At 49.8% G+C, this 12,806-nt stretch overlaps 1 protein-coding gene across 9 annotated transcripts in view; it reads left to right on the top strand.

The window, feature by feature from the left end:
• The window catches only part of STIM1 (stromal interaction molecule 1), a 104,781-nt gene that overhangs the window by 67,990 nt on the left and 23,985 nt on the right, over nucleotides 1-12,806 (top strand). For all 9 annotated transcript variants that reach the window (XM_079973586.1, XM_079973588.1, XM_079973587.1 and 6 more), the window contains one exon: nucleotides 8,544-8,721. In XM_079973586.1, the coding sequence (XP_079829712.1) occupies nucleotides 8,544-8,721 (178 nt within the window). The remainder of the gene's footprint in view (nucleotides 1-8,543; nucleotides 8,722-12,806) is intronic.

The following is a 12,806-nucleotide window of genomic DNA, read 5'->3' as shown; positions in this document are numbered from 1 at the left end:
GTCCGCTTCTCTGGAGCAGCAGAAAACAACCTTTCTCCCTCCTCTATGTGACATCCTTTTATATATTTGAACATGGCTATCATATCACCCCTTAACCTCCTCTTCTCCAGGCTAAACATGCCCAGCTCCCTTAGCCGTTCCTCATAAGGCATCGTTTCCAGGCCTTTGACCATTTTGGTTGCCCTCCTCTGGACACGTTCCAGTTTGTCAGTGTCCTTCTTGAACTGTGGTGCCCAGAACTGGACACAGTACTCCAGGTGAGGTCTGACCAGAGCAGAATACAGTGGCACTATTACTTCCCTTGATCTAGATGCTATACTCCTATTGATGCAGCCCAGAATTGCATTGGCTTTTTTAGCTGCCGCGTCACACTGTTGGCTCATGTCAAGTTTGTAGTCAACCAAGACTCCTAGATTCTTTTCACATGTACTGCTCTCAAGCCAGGTGTCACCCATCTTGTATTTGTGCCTAATCCAACATCTTGTTCTTACACTGACCAGGCAGATGCCTCTCACAGGAACCCGTGCTCAGGATTCGAACGCAACACTCCTGTGGTTTCCAGCAACTGGTATTCAGGAGCATTTCTCCCTCTGACTGTGGAGACAGAGGACAGCCAGCATGGCTAGTAGCTATCGATAGCCCTCTCCTCCATGAATCACTGCCTCCTGAGGTTTAACTGTGCGCTTTGCACATTAGTATTTAACTTCTGGCCTCGCTGTGCTGCATGTACAGAAACTGGCCCAGGCTGTGAAGTGAGCCAGGAACTGAGGAGGCTGCAGCTTTGTCCTTTGGGCCTCCTCCTCCTGGCATCGTGTGATTCTTGAGCCCTGTGACAGGAGCTAGGAAGTGAAAGTGCCTCATGGGCCTGGTGGCGGAAGGGAAGCTGGAGCAGGAGGATCAGTCTCTCTCTTCCGACGACCCACCCCACGGGAGGGTCACCTCAGGATAAGCACAGGCCTTGTCTGGAGATCTGTGGGAAGGTGCCAGATCCGCCGAGAGGCGCTGAGGTCACTGTATCCCAGCACGCTTTGGAAAGCGCAGGGCAAATGCAGAAAACCTCACATTGAAGGGCAGGAAGTCAAAGTGGGGAGCAGGCCGAGCCCCCCTGCTCTGTGCCTGCTTGCTCCGAAATTCCTTCTGTGCGGCGCTCGGTCTCCAAGGGCACCCCAGTGTTTGTTTACTGCCGGAGTTTGTGTGTGACCCTGTCGCCATAGCGCTGGAGCTTTGGTTTCTCCTGGCAAGCACAGCTCCGTGGTGCAAAAGGCAGGTGGCAGGAGGAGGGGGGCGGAGGCAATTTATTCAACCACGGAGGAGACTAGCAAATAAGGGGGCTGCGGCTGCCTCCTCATCACACCTGCTCCTTAGAGGGCCCTTGGGGCGTTACAGAAGGACATAAGAAGAGCCTGCAGGAACAGGCCAGTTGCCCACCTAGCCCAGCGCCCTATTCTCGCCGTGGCCAGGCAGGTGTCCCAGTGGGAAGCATGCAAGCTGGATGCACGCACAAGAGCAGCGCTGCAAATGCAGGAGACCTTCTGCTGAGAATATCTGGTGAGCGTTGCTGCTTCGCAGGGGGTCTGTGTGTGGAGGAAGCCACAGGAGGATTCCTTTGCAGCAGCAGTAGCAGCAGCAGCAGCCTCACAGAGATCAGTCTTGCCCTCCTTTGGAAGGTGAGCAAATGCAAACATTTTAGGAAGGGAGAATTCTTTGTTGTTCTCCAGCACTTGGAAGCAGCACGGTTGCTTCTTGGGGTGTTTGGCTTGCCCCGGCCACCCAGAGATTTGAGGAGAGCATGGACTTGAATCCACGTTTCCTGTGTTCAAACCTGCCACCTCACCCCTAGAGTGCTCACCAGGTGGGTGCAAGGCTGTCGGAAGGACATATTCATGCAGGGCAGAGGTAAACTATGGTCCTTTCTTCCACAAGAGGCAGTGATGGCCACCAACCCAGATGAATTTAAAAGAGGAGTAGGCAATTCATGAAGATGTCTTCTGGCAGCAATGGCTATGATCTGCCACCACAGTCAGAGACTGCAAATGCTCCTGAATACCAGTTGCTGGGAACCACAGGAGAGGGGTCTTGTGTTCGAATCCTGCCCCTTTGGGGCATCTGATTTTCCACTGTGAGAACAGGATGCTGGGCTAGATGAGCCATTGGCCTGATCCAGCACCAGGCTCTCCTTATGAGAGGTTATTACAATCTATCGGCGGTAGTTGTGCGTGAGCTTGATTCACTGCTAATAACAACATTTGAGAGGTCTAGAAAGCAAAACTCCATCTTCCGAGGCACCGTGATAAGGACCGACCCTCTTTCTGGTTACTTTGCCTGTAACATAAGATGCTGATGACGTCTCAGTGCAAAACACTTGCAAAATCTTGGCATTGTGAAGCACGGAGCTGGACACATCCTCCTGGCACCGCGCACAGGCATGTCAGAGCTGAAACTCTGGTGCGCCCAGCTTTTCCCAGGGTCACCGTCCTGCAGTTTTGACGATGTCTCTATGAGAACGCGAAAGGGCAGCTATCAGCCCCCTGCATCTCCTAAACACCTCCTGAATTAAATTTGAAGCAGGGTGGCTTTTTCAGACTTCTCAGTAGAAGTGGAGGGTGTGTGTGTGTGTGTGTGTGTGTGTGTGTGTGTTTCTCCCAGAGCTGTTCTTGTGAGGCTGCATTTCTCAAGGAGGACATTTCCAATTATGCCTTTGCGAAATTGGATCCAGTCCCCAGGGACTGTATTGCAATACCTTCTGAGGAAAGTGCAGAAGAAGAGGAGGAATTGTTCCTTCTGCGAATGCTCCTTGCTCTCCCCTGGACTGAAAGCTTCCTTATGGATACCCGGGGATACTCATTAGGGTTTGAGGGATGCTGAGAAGGACAAACAGGGCAGAAGCAAGCCAAGGCCGCTCACGTGCCCCACGCAGGCTCACTTTCAATAGCTGTGATGGCATTTTTCTCCTGCTGCAGAACTACTGCAGTTCTGGGCACCCCAGTTGAAGAAGGATATTGACAAGCTGAAGGATTTGTGTAGAGCAGGGCGACCGAGATGATCCAGGGTCTGACAACCAAGCCTTAGGAGGAATGGTTAGAGCAGTTGGGTATGTTTAGCTTGGAGACTGAGAGGAGACAAGATAGTCATCTTCAAGTATCTAAAGCCCTGCCCCATGGAAGTTGTAGCAAGCTTGGTTTCTCCCGCTCTGGAGAAGAAGACCCATGGCTTCAAGTTACATGAAAGGGGATTCCAACTAAACACAAAGAAGAACTTTCTGACAGTGAGAGCTGTTCAACCATGGAGTGGACTCCTTCCAAATGTGGGGAACTCTCCTTCCTTGGAGGCCTTAAAGCAGAGTTTGGGTAACCATCTATCAGGGATTCTTTAGCTGAGATTCCTGCCTCGTAGGGGGTTGGACTAGATGACCCTCGGGGTCCCTTCCAGCCCGACAGTTCTATGATTCTATGCACTAGTTCTCATTTTTAGGCAGGCCATGGTGTCTGGATTCTTGCGCTCCTGCCAGCAAGCAACATCCATCCCCACAATTAGCAGTGCCAGAATAAATACATAGTAGGTGCCAGAGACACCACCAAGATGCAAAGCAGACATCACCACCATGTCCGGAAAGAAGCATTCAGTGCAGAGCAGTTAAATGTTTTTTGGTGCAATCTGGAGGGCTCTGGGAAGGCCAGGAGGTTCCAGGGACCTCATCCATGAGAAAATTGACCCAATACAAATAGAAGTGCTCCATTTCCCTTCAAGGACTCAGAGGGAACTCTCTTGAGCAATTATTGGGTGATTACAGAGAGTGAAATAAGATGGGGATAGGAGGGAGGGAGGGAGGGAGCAGTCCATTTGGGACCCAGGGCGGAGTCTGTGGGGCTCTTCTGTTTTGCCACCCAGTCATCTGCCCGGTCCAGATCATTGTGTGGCACAGGCAGGAATGGGGCATCGCGCCACAGATCTGATGGCTCAGGCAAATACTCCCGAGCCAAATACTCCAGGTAGCAACACCAGAGGGTCAGAACCAGCAACCCAGAAGAGCCTTGAAGTTTTTCTGCGCTGAGTTCTCAGTGACCCAGCCCTGCCCAGAGCCATCCAAATAAGGACTGGCCTCCCTAAGAGCATGTTGGTTGAAAGGTCCCTCGGATCTCACATAAAAACACCATTCTGAGAGTAAACAAACAGCACTGGTCAGCAAGCCAGCCAAGAGTGTTTCCATTCAGCATGTGAGCAGACAGCAGGCCGCTTCCTTCCGTAACCAGCCTCAAAGTATAAATCTCTTACGGACTGTTACAGCACATAAACCCATTCTTGTTCTTCTGCTGTTACACCCCACACGGTACCCATACAATCTCCATGGTCCCCATCACCGAAGCATCCGCCAGCCATTAGAAAGGAAGGCTCCTTTGCCACCAGCAGCAATTTTGCTTGAAATGCAAAAAGCAGTTTGGGGGGAAGTTTTGTCAGGACTGTGGCAGGGAAAGAGTTAAACTCCCCTTCCCCACCCAACAGGGTCCTGTGGCTGCATAGGCTTCCCATCGACTGCTATTTGCCTCACAAAAAAGTTTGCAAATGATAAAAGGAGGGATGGCAGAGATTTACAGCAAGAGGAAGCAATGAGTTTTCCAGGTGCTCTTCAGGTTCAGCTTGCTTGGAGTACGTGAGCCTGGCTTTCTGTAACGAAGTGGACAGATTCCGGACAGATAAAAGGAAGGACTTTTTAACGCAGCTCATAACTGCCAGTCGCAGGATGCAGTGGTGGTCACCAAGCTAGATGGCTTTAAAAGAGGATTAGGCAAATGAATGGATGACTCTTGGTGGCTACTAGCTATGGAGGCAGCAGTGAGGAGATTTCACCCCTCCCATATCCAAGAATCTCCTGACGAGTCTGCTGATTCTCCAGAGAGGAGGAGCAGTGTTCTGCTTTCTACTTATTCAGCTCCAGCACCAAGTCAGTCAGTCAGTCAGTGTGTCGGAGAGAGAGAGAGAGACTGAGTGTTAGAGATCGTGTGTAGAGATAAGGTTGCTGCTAAGAGCAGCTGCAGACACTCAGTGCAGCATTCATTTATGCTTAGACCTATTTAGCTCTGTATATAGTTTTGTATTATAGTTGTAGTTATAGAATAAAAGAAGATATTCTACAGAGCTGCTCTCCGAGTTGTTTATACACTGCCAGACTCTGCTATACTCTGCTGTGCGACGACTGTATTGTGGAAGTGAATCCGGTGCTCACAACTCTAAGCTGTGAGTCCACAGCACTTTGACCTGGTGGTCTCTGGCAGTGCTACCCAGCTCGCCTAGCCCAGTCGGGGTTGAAGTGCCTGAGTCCAGTTGGTGACACTGGCTCAAGGGCGATGCTGACAAGCAGTGCTTCTGAACACCCGTTGCTAGAAACCACAGGAGGGGAAATAATAATACAGTAATAATAATAATTTATTATTTATACCCCGCCCGTCTGGCTGAGTCTCCCCAGCCACTCTGGGCGGCTTCCAATCAAGTGTTAAAAACAATACAGTGTTGCTCATGTGCTTGAATCCTGCTTTTGGGTTTCCCAGAAGAGGCATCTGGTTGGCCACTGTGAAAGGAGGATGCTGGACTAGATGAACCATTGGCCTGATCCAGTAGGCTCTTCTTAGGTTCTTACGAGTCTCTCTTGAGGCCTCTCCAAGTCTCCGAAGCTCCCTTCCAAGGTGCAGGCTGTCATAGAGAAAGCTGGCCATTCTTAGGGATGCTTTGTAACGTGTTTGCTGCTCAGTGACGCCAACACGAGGGCTTGAGGGCTGCAGCTCCAGTTGTCCCATCCAACCCAGAGAAAGTGAGAGGCTTCCTCATACACCATGAGGAAACAAAACCCCGGGGTCATTTTTCTAAGGATGGATCTTTCCTTGTTTGCAGTGCCTTCCTGAAACTTTGGCTCCCTGCCACTCTAATCCCCCAATCCAGCCATGGTTTGATTGCTCTGAGCTCTTTGAAGAGTCCTTGTGTTCTCAGGGTGAACTCCTCTTTCTCTCGAGCAGAGGAGTTACATAACTGCCTCCTAGGAATCTTACCATTTTAGGTGAAGTGAGGAGTGCTTTCCAATTACCCATTTCTGCAATAGGAATTTCCAATTTACTCTGCTGGCTGCTTGGAGGCCAAAGGAGACCCCAGGACTTGACCCTTCAGCCCTGTCTCACACCAGGCTCCGCCCCGTGTGATAAAGGCCCACCATGCTAGACTTGGTGTGACTGACAGTAGCCATTATCAGGTGGCTGTGCAACAAGGGTCCATTTGCACCAGGGTGTAGCTTAATCAAGAAAGGTGGTGCAAACCCTACATCAGGGCTTCTAGTCAGTGGTGGGCTGGACGAGGGCCAAATTCTGAATCCTGGCAGGTTGGTGGTATTGTAGGTGAGCAGTTCCTGAGTGGATTACTGGCCAGTTTCCTGCCTTGGATGGGGTCTCACTCCCCTGAAGGAGCAGGTTTGTAGCCTGGGTGCATCTCTATTGCTAGAGGCTAAGGAGTGCTGGGAAGACAGACAGGATGGCTTGACCACTGTGGTTCCTGCATTGGTAACCTTGATGGTTGCAATGCTCTCCGTGTGGGGCTGCCCTTGAGGGAGAATGCAGCAGCTCAGCTGCTCACTGAGGCAGGATAGAAGCATAGAATTGTAGAGTTGGAAGGGACCCGGAGAGTTATCGATTCCAATCCTCTGCAAAGCAGGAATGTTCAGCTGTCCCATACGGGGATAGAACCTGCAACCTTGGCGTTATCGGCACCAAGCTCTAACCAGGACTATTGCCGTCCTATTGCTCCACTGTTCACAGAACTGCACTGGCCACCAGATAGCTACTAGACTATAAGTTAAAGATGCCGGTACTGGTGTACAAAGGCCTATGTACCTGGAAGATTGGCCGGCCCCTTCTATACCCAGCTGACCACTGTAGTCTTCAGGACAGGGCATCCTGCACACACCGTCTTCTCAGGAGATCTGTCCCGTAGGAAGTCTGAATTGGGCCTTCAATGCCCTTTGGAACTTCCTCCTGCTAGCCATCAGGCAGCCACCTTCTCCAATGAAGACTTCCCATTCAACGAGCCTCCTGAGTGGAGTTATTTTATCCCGCTTTGTTTCTGCACTAGATTTGAAATGGTTTCAACTTGCAGTTGCTTTAGATGCGTTTTAATTTGTGCTGTGGAATCGCTTCAGGGCGCCTCGTAGGAAGTGATTCATAAATAAAGTAAATAATGCATTGTTGACGGAGCTCATGCTTCAGGCAGGGATGTGTATTTTGCAGGAATGCTCTGTAAGCACATGATCTAAGAATAGCTGGGGAAGAATATGACTTTCTGAGGCTTGGCTGCTGCTGGGCCAGTGGGGAGTCCAAGAAGGCAGGATGATCTGTTGGGCTGGAGCTATGGGAGGGCCGGCCTGGGGCAGAGTTGATGGCCAGCCAGTGTCCCCACTGAGAAGTCTATCCAGGGGGTGAGAGTGGGGGAACTGGGACAAGGATGTTGGCAGGCCGGTGGGCAGAATCAAGGCAACATACCATGGCAGGGGCAACTGCTGCAAAGTCAGGAAGAATCCCCAGGAATAGTATATTGCTTTTGAAGGATGGGAGAAGGAGAGGTCCCTCCAAGAGGAGCCTTAAGAGCAGGCTTCCTCAAACTCGGCCCTACAGATGTTTTTGGCCTACAGCTCCCATGATCCCTAGCTCACAGGACCAGTGGTCAGGGATGATGGGAATTGTAGTCCCAAAACATCTGGAGGGCCGAGTTTGAGGAAGCCTGCTCAAGAGAGAGGATGTCTGCATCCCTGTAACTAGTGAATAATAATTGTGCATGCACACTATTTAATTTATCTGCAGCTTTTCTGTACTGCTCAGTCACACACACACACAAATCTGAGTGGTTCAAAAATAAAACTAAAAATGCTAAGTATAAAAATATTTATTTAACTGAGTTGCGGGGGGGGGGAGATCGCAGGGCATTGTATTATAAACTAATTCGCACACAACACGTAAAGGCAGTTTGAAACGCCACAAATAAATATTGCAGAGTGCAACAAGGCAAGCGAATAAAAATCCAAAGAAACAAAACAGGGCCAATGAAACTGTTTGTAATCTAGAACGCCTGGTCCAATCTTTATCTGGCGCCGAAAAGCTTGCTATGCTGGTGTGAAGTGTGCCTCTCTGGGGAGCACACTTCAGAATCAGGGCACAGACTAACATCACTGTTTTTCTGAAACTAAGGGTGACGCTGTCCTCTACTAGACCGACTTGTGCTGGCGAAAACCCAGGGCCCACTTTTAAGCCAAATCCCCGTCCACCAGTTGATTGGACAGTGTGCTAGTGTACAGGGTTCTGCCTTAGGCAAGGAATTATGTGTGGTTCCGAAGTTTGTATGGAAAGTTGGCTACTATGGGCTCTTCCTGTCCCTTGGAGCTTTCCTTGCCTGCCCTAGGCGCAGCCACAGGTGTTATATCAAATGCAAAAGAGCAAAGGGAAGGAGAGGGGAGGAGAGGAGGTGGGCTTGTTTCCTTGTCTAAATAGGCTATTGTGTGACTTCTGTTTCCCCAGTGACCCGTCATAACCACTTGAAGGACTTCATGCTGGTGGTGTCCATTGTGATTGGGGTCGGTGGCTGCTGGTTTGCTTACATCCAGAACCGCTACTCGAAAGAGCACATGAAGAAGATGATGAAGGACCTCGAAGGTCTCCACAGAGCTGAGCAGAGTCTGCACGATCTCCAGGAAAGGTGAGTCTTGGAGGCTGCTGCAGGGTGCCATGGGTGTTGCCACCAACTGCCCTGGCTCTCTCCCTTCTCTGCTAGTACCTGGCATGCTGATGACTTATGCTCAGATCTTCCCAAATACTTTGGTGTGAGACCTGCTTGTGCTTCTGGTTTGGCACTTACGAACCACAAAGCGCTGGATGAAGCCCCCTTGCAAAGGAAGCATGCTGGGCCTGTCCTGACCTCGCTCCTGCCCACCATGTGCCAGTATCACCATTCCCAACCCAGCAAGGATCAAGGGTGGGCATCTAGTGCTTTGTGTGGACCAGAAGACTGCTGGCTTGAAACACCCAGAAGTTCATGCAGGTGAGCTGTTACCTGTCAGATCTTGAAACCTCCCAAGGATGGAGACAGCAGAACTTCAGCGGAGAGTCCACGTTTCTAGGCAGCTTATTCCAACTGGTCTTACAGCGAGGGGGTTTCTTCTAGCACTTGATTTAAACCAGGGGTTCCCAAATATTTGGGGGGCTCTGCTCCCCTGGTTCTATGAACTCATCCCCAGTGCTCCTTACCCTGTGAAAACCATCATTCAAAAGGAAGATAATAACACAATAAAACAGTAACAGTGAATTGCACAATTATTCAAAATCCAGTTTAAACTATTTAATTAATTCAACAAAACTAAGGAACTTGATCCAGTGATACCAGCTTCTCAAAATCTGATAGTTATTTATGCCTCCATCACACACCCCTGCCACCCCCTTACCTCTTAGCACCTTCCAAGGAACCCCTCCCCACCCCCAGGGATGGTTCATCTCATTTCAGAACCACTGATTTAACCCTTACTTCCCTGTATTCTGAATTTGTTTCTTCTTGGTCTGCCTTTGGTGGATGAATGGGCTAAACAATGGAGATAATCTCTGTGACCGGAATAATCCTTGCAGATGAATTGAGCAAGCTGACGTCTATTTCCTTATAGCGTAATTGTGAGCAGTTATTGGCATGCGGTGTCCACACGGCTGTTAGTCTGTCCTATTTGCAGCAAGCAAAGAGCAGTGAGACTTTTTAGCTTGCAACCCATGACAGCAGTTGCTGAGGCCTGGGATAGATTTGCCCCAAATATTCAGGATTTGAACCCAGAACCTGTCACAGGCAGGCCCCATGCTGGTCCTGAGGCACCTTCCTTCCTCTTGCTCCCTGCCAGCACAAACTGGGGTTCCTGTTTCGTTTCAAGGGACACCAGAGAGAGGCTCCTAAAAGGGGCATGAAATCAGCCTCTTCCTTCCTCCCTCCTCACATCCTCCAGTTATCTGGCCTGATTCTGGGCAACTGAGAAGAGGCTGAGTCACTTAAATAATGGAAGCCACCCAGGACCCACTGTGGCTTGGAAGCGCCCCCCCCCCCAACTCTGCCTTTGCAGGAGGAGCTGCTTCTGCTGCGGCAAGGCGCGGCTCATCACAGTCTGTTGTTTTGTCTCTGCAGCTCCGTGCATGCATGCAGATCCCTGAGAACTTCCCTGTCCCCACCACCCTTTTTAAAAATGCCTGAACATGTGCAGGCAAGCAGTGCTCAGGGTGTGGAGCCTTCTGTCTCACTCCCTCTCATGTGTTCCTTGGCCTTGAGCACTTCGTGTTCTCCCTCTGGCCATCGCTCCCTCCCAGCCACCAACCAGGCGGCAAAAGCTCAGTTACAGGATTCAGAACCCAGCCAGCTCATTTAGCATGTTTTGGCAACACAAAGCAATTACATCGCTCCACATAGTTGCTCTCCGACACAGGCCTGCTGATAAGCAGTTCGGGGGAGGCAAGGGCCTCCTGGATCTGGACCCTGGAAGAGTTGCTTCCTGGACAGAAAATAATCTTGCAGTCACCCCCAGAAGGAGTGGAGGGGCCTGTCCTGGGCTAAGGGGCCATGAAGACAGTTCTGTGCAAGGCAGGGCTTCTGAGGTCCTTTCAAACGATTTTAAAATCCATAAACAGGGTCATACACACCACGTTCCTAATGAAGTACCCCCACCTCTGAAGCTTTTAGTGAACCAAAGTAATGGGAAATTAGACAGAAAAGTTTTCCTCCCTCTCTAACAAACGCGGACATCCAGTGAACCCGAACATTGGAAGATTCTGAGCAGATAAAAAGAAGGACTTTTTTCACACAGCACATGGTTAAATTGTGGAACTCCCTGCCACAGGAGGCAGTAATGGCCACGAACCTAGATGACTTTAAGAGAGGGTGGGACAAATTTGTGGAGAGGGATAGCAGCAGCTATTAGCAACGATAGAGGCTGAGGTCTGTTTCCATGTAAGAGGCAGCAGTGCTTCTGAATACCAGCAATCAGTGGCAAATGCAGGAGGGGGGGGGGCTCTTGTGCTCAGGTCTTGTTCGTGTGGAAGTGTTGTAGATACCAGGAGAGGATATATTGATTTAATGGTATCTTTCCTCACTCAGCAGCAGCGCGACATTCCCTAATATATATAGCAGCAAGCTAGTTGGTGGATTTGTCTGAATCTCTTTACTTAAGTAATCCAATCTGGCTTGTCTAGATTGGGTTTGTGCCTGGTAAATCTCCTTTGTTCCATTTTAAAAAGAATAAAGACACAACAGTCTTCTCTTAAAATGATGATGTTTACTCACATTCAGTTCACAGTTGGTTCCCGGAAGGCAGGCTTTAGCTTAGAGTTACAGAAGAGGGTTGGAGCTCATCCCATATGGGGATGAGCCCATGTGCTGCTGGCTGAGGGCCAGCAGATAGCAAAATACATCGTTATCAAGAGGAAAAAGAGGGAGGTGGCTCCATGACCAGTCCCTTTTATGGGGTCTCCCAGGGTCATGACCACTTACCTGGTCACACGCAGGGGGAGGGAACTCCAGACCAGGTGTGACAGGAAGTCCTCCTGGCTGTGGAGTAACACCCCTCTGTGTGTCCACTCTGGGCAAACAGGAAGTGCTGTACTTGACTGCTTATGTTACATCCCACAGATATCCCTTTGGGGCATCTGGTTGGCTGCTGTGAGAAGAAGATGCTGGACTAGACGGGCCATTGGCCTGATCCAGCAGGCTCTTCTTAGGTTCTTATGTAACGATCTGTATGGATGTGACAATCAGCTGCAGGTGAAGTGCAGAAAGCGTCTTGCAGGTGTTGTGCTCCTCCTGCCAGACAGGTGTGGGGTTGCCCCGACTTGGCCCTGTGAACTGGCCTGAGGGCCTCCTTTGCTGGCTCACCAGGGCAGGTGAAGCACCAGCAGTTGGGTGCAGCCTGCTGTGCTCCTGACACGAGGAGAAGAGAAACACGAGGTGGCTTCCCTGGAGCCTGAAAGGCGGCCAGTTCTGAGGAACAAACTGCTTTGCAGTGTCTCTGGTGTCATTTGCCGCTTCGGCAGACGTCACTCTCCAGCGTGACACACACACACAGAACTTTTCAGCCGGGAACTGGCTGAATGATCTCTGCCTCTTGTAATAAATGCCCAGTATTTATTTATTTATTTATTTATTTGATTCTTATGCTGCTTTCAAGACCATAGGTCCTTTCAGAAAGTTTCACAAGTTAAAATTACATTAGAACATAAAAAAAAACCCTGCTTTAAAATCACACGTAAATTGGTTTTAGATTTTCAATGATTTCTGACAGAGCGGCATAAAAATAGGGCACAAACTTCCATCACAGCCACCCTCCCAAATCCCGGCGAACTACCTTTAATAAAAACAAATGCAACGTGAGAGGAAAAGTAGCCCTGACTTCCCTAACCAAAGGTGGATTGAAAAGAAATGTCTTTGGGTCTCCCCTAAAGAAAGCAACACGAAGCCCAGCCCAGAGTTGGCCCAAGACATACAGTGAGGGGGGGGGGAGTATTTGATCCCCTGCTAAATTTGCCCGTTTGCCCTCTGATGAAGAAATGACCAGTCCATAATTTTAATTTTAATGGGAGGTTTATTGTAGCTGTGAGAGACAAGAATAACAACAGGAAAACCCCGAGGAACCCAGAAGACAAAAGTCAGAGACTGATGTGCATTCTAATGAGTGAAATAAGTATTTGATCCCTTTGCAAAAGATGACTTAGTACTTGGTGGCAAAACCTTTGTTGGCAATTTCAGAGGTCAGACGTTTCTGGTAG

This window comes from Podarcis cretensis (assembly GCF_951804945.1).
Source record: "Podarcis cretensis genome assembly, chromosome: 4".
Classification (NCBI taxonomy): Eukaryota; Metazoa; Chordata; class Lepidosauria; order Squamata; family Lacertidae; genus Podarcis; species Podarcis cretensis.
Note: the sequence above shows the minus strand (reverse complement) of the source record. Positions and strands in the feature narration are given on the sequence as shown.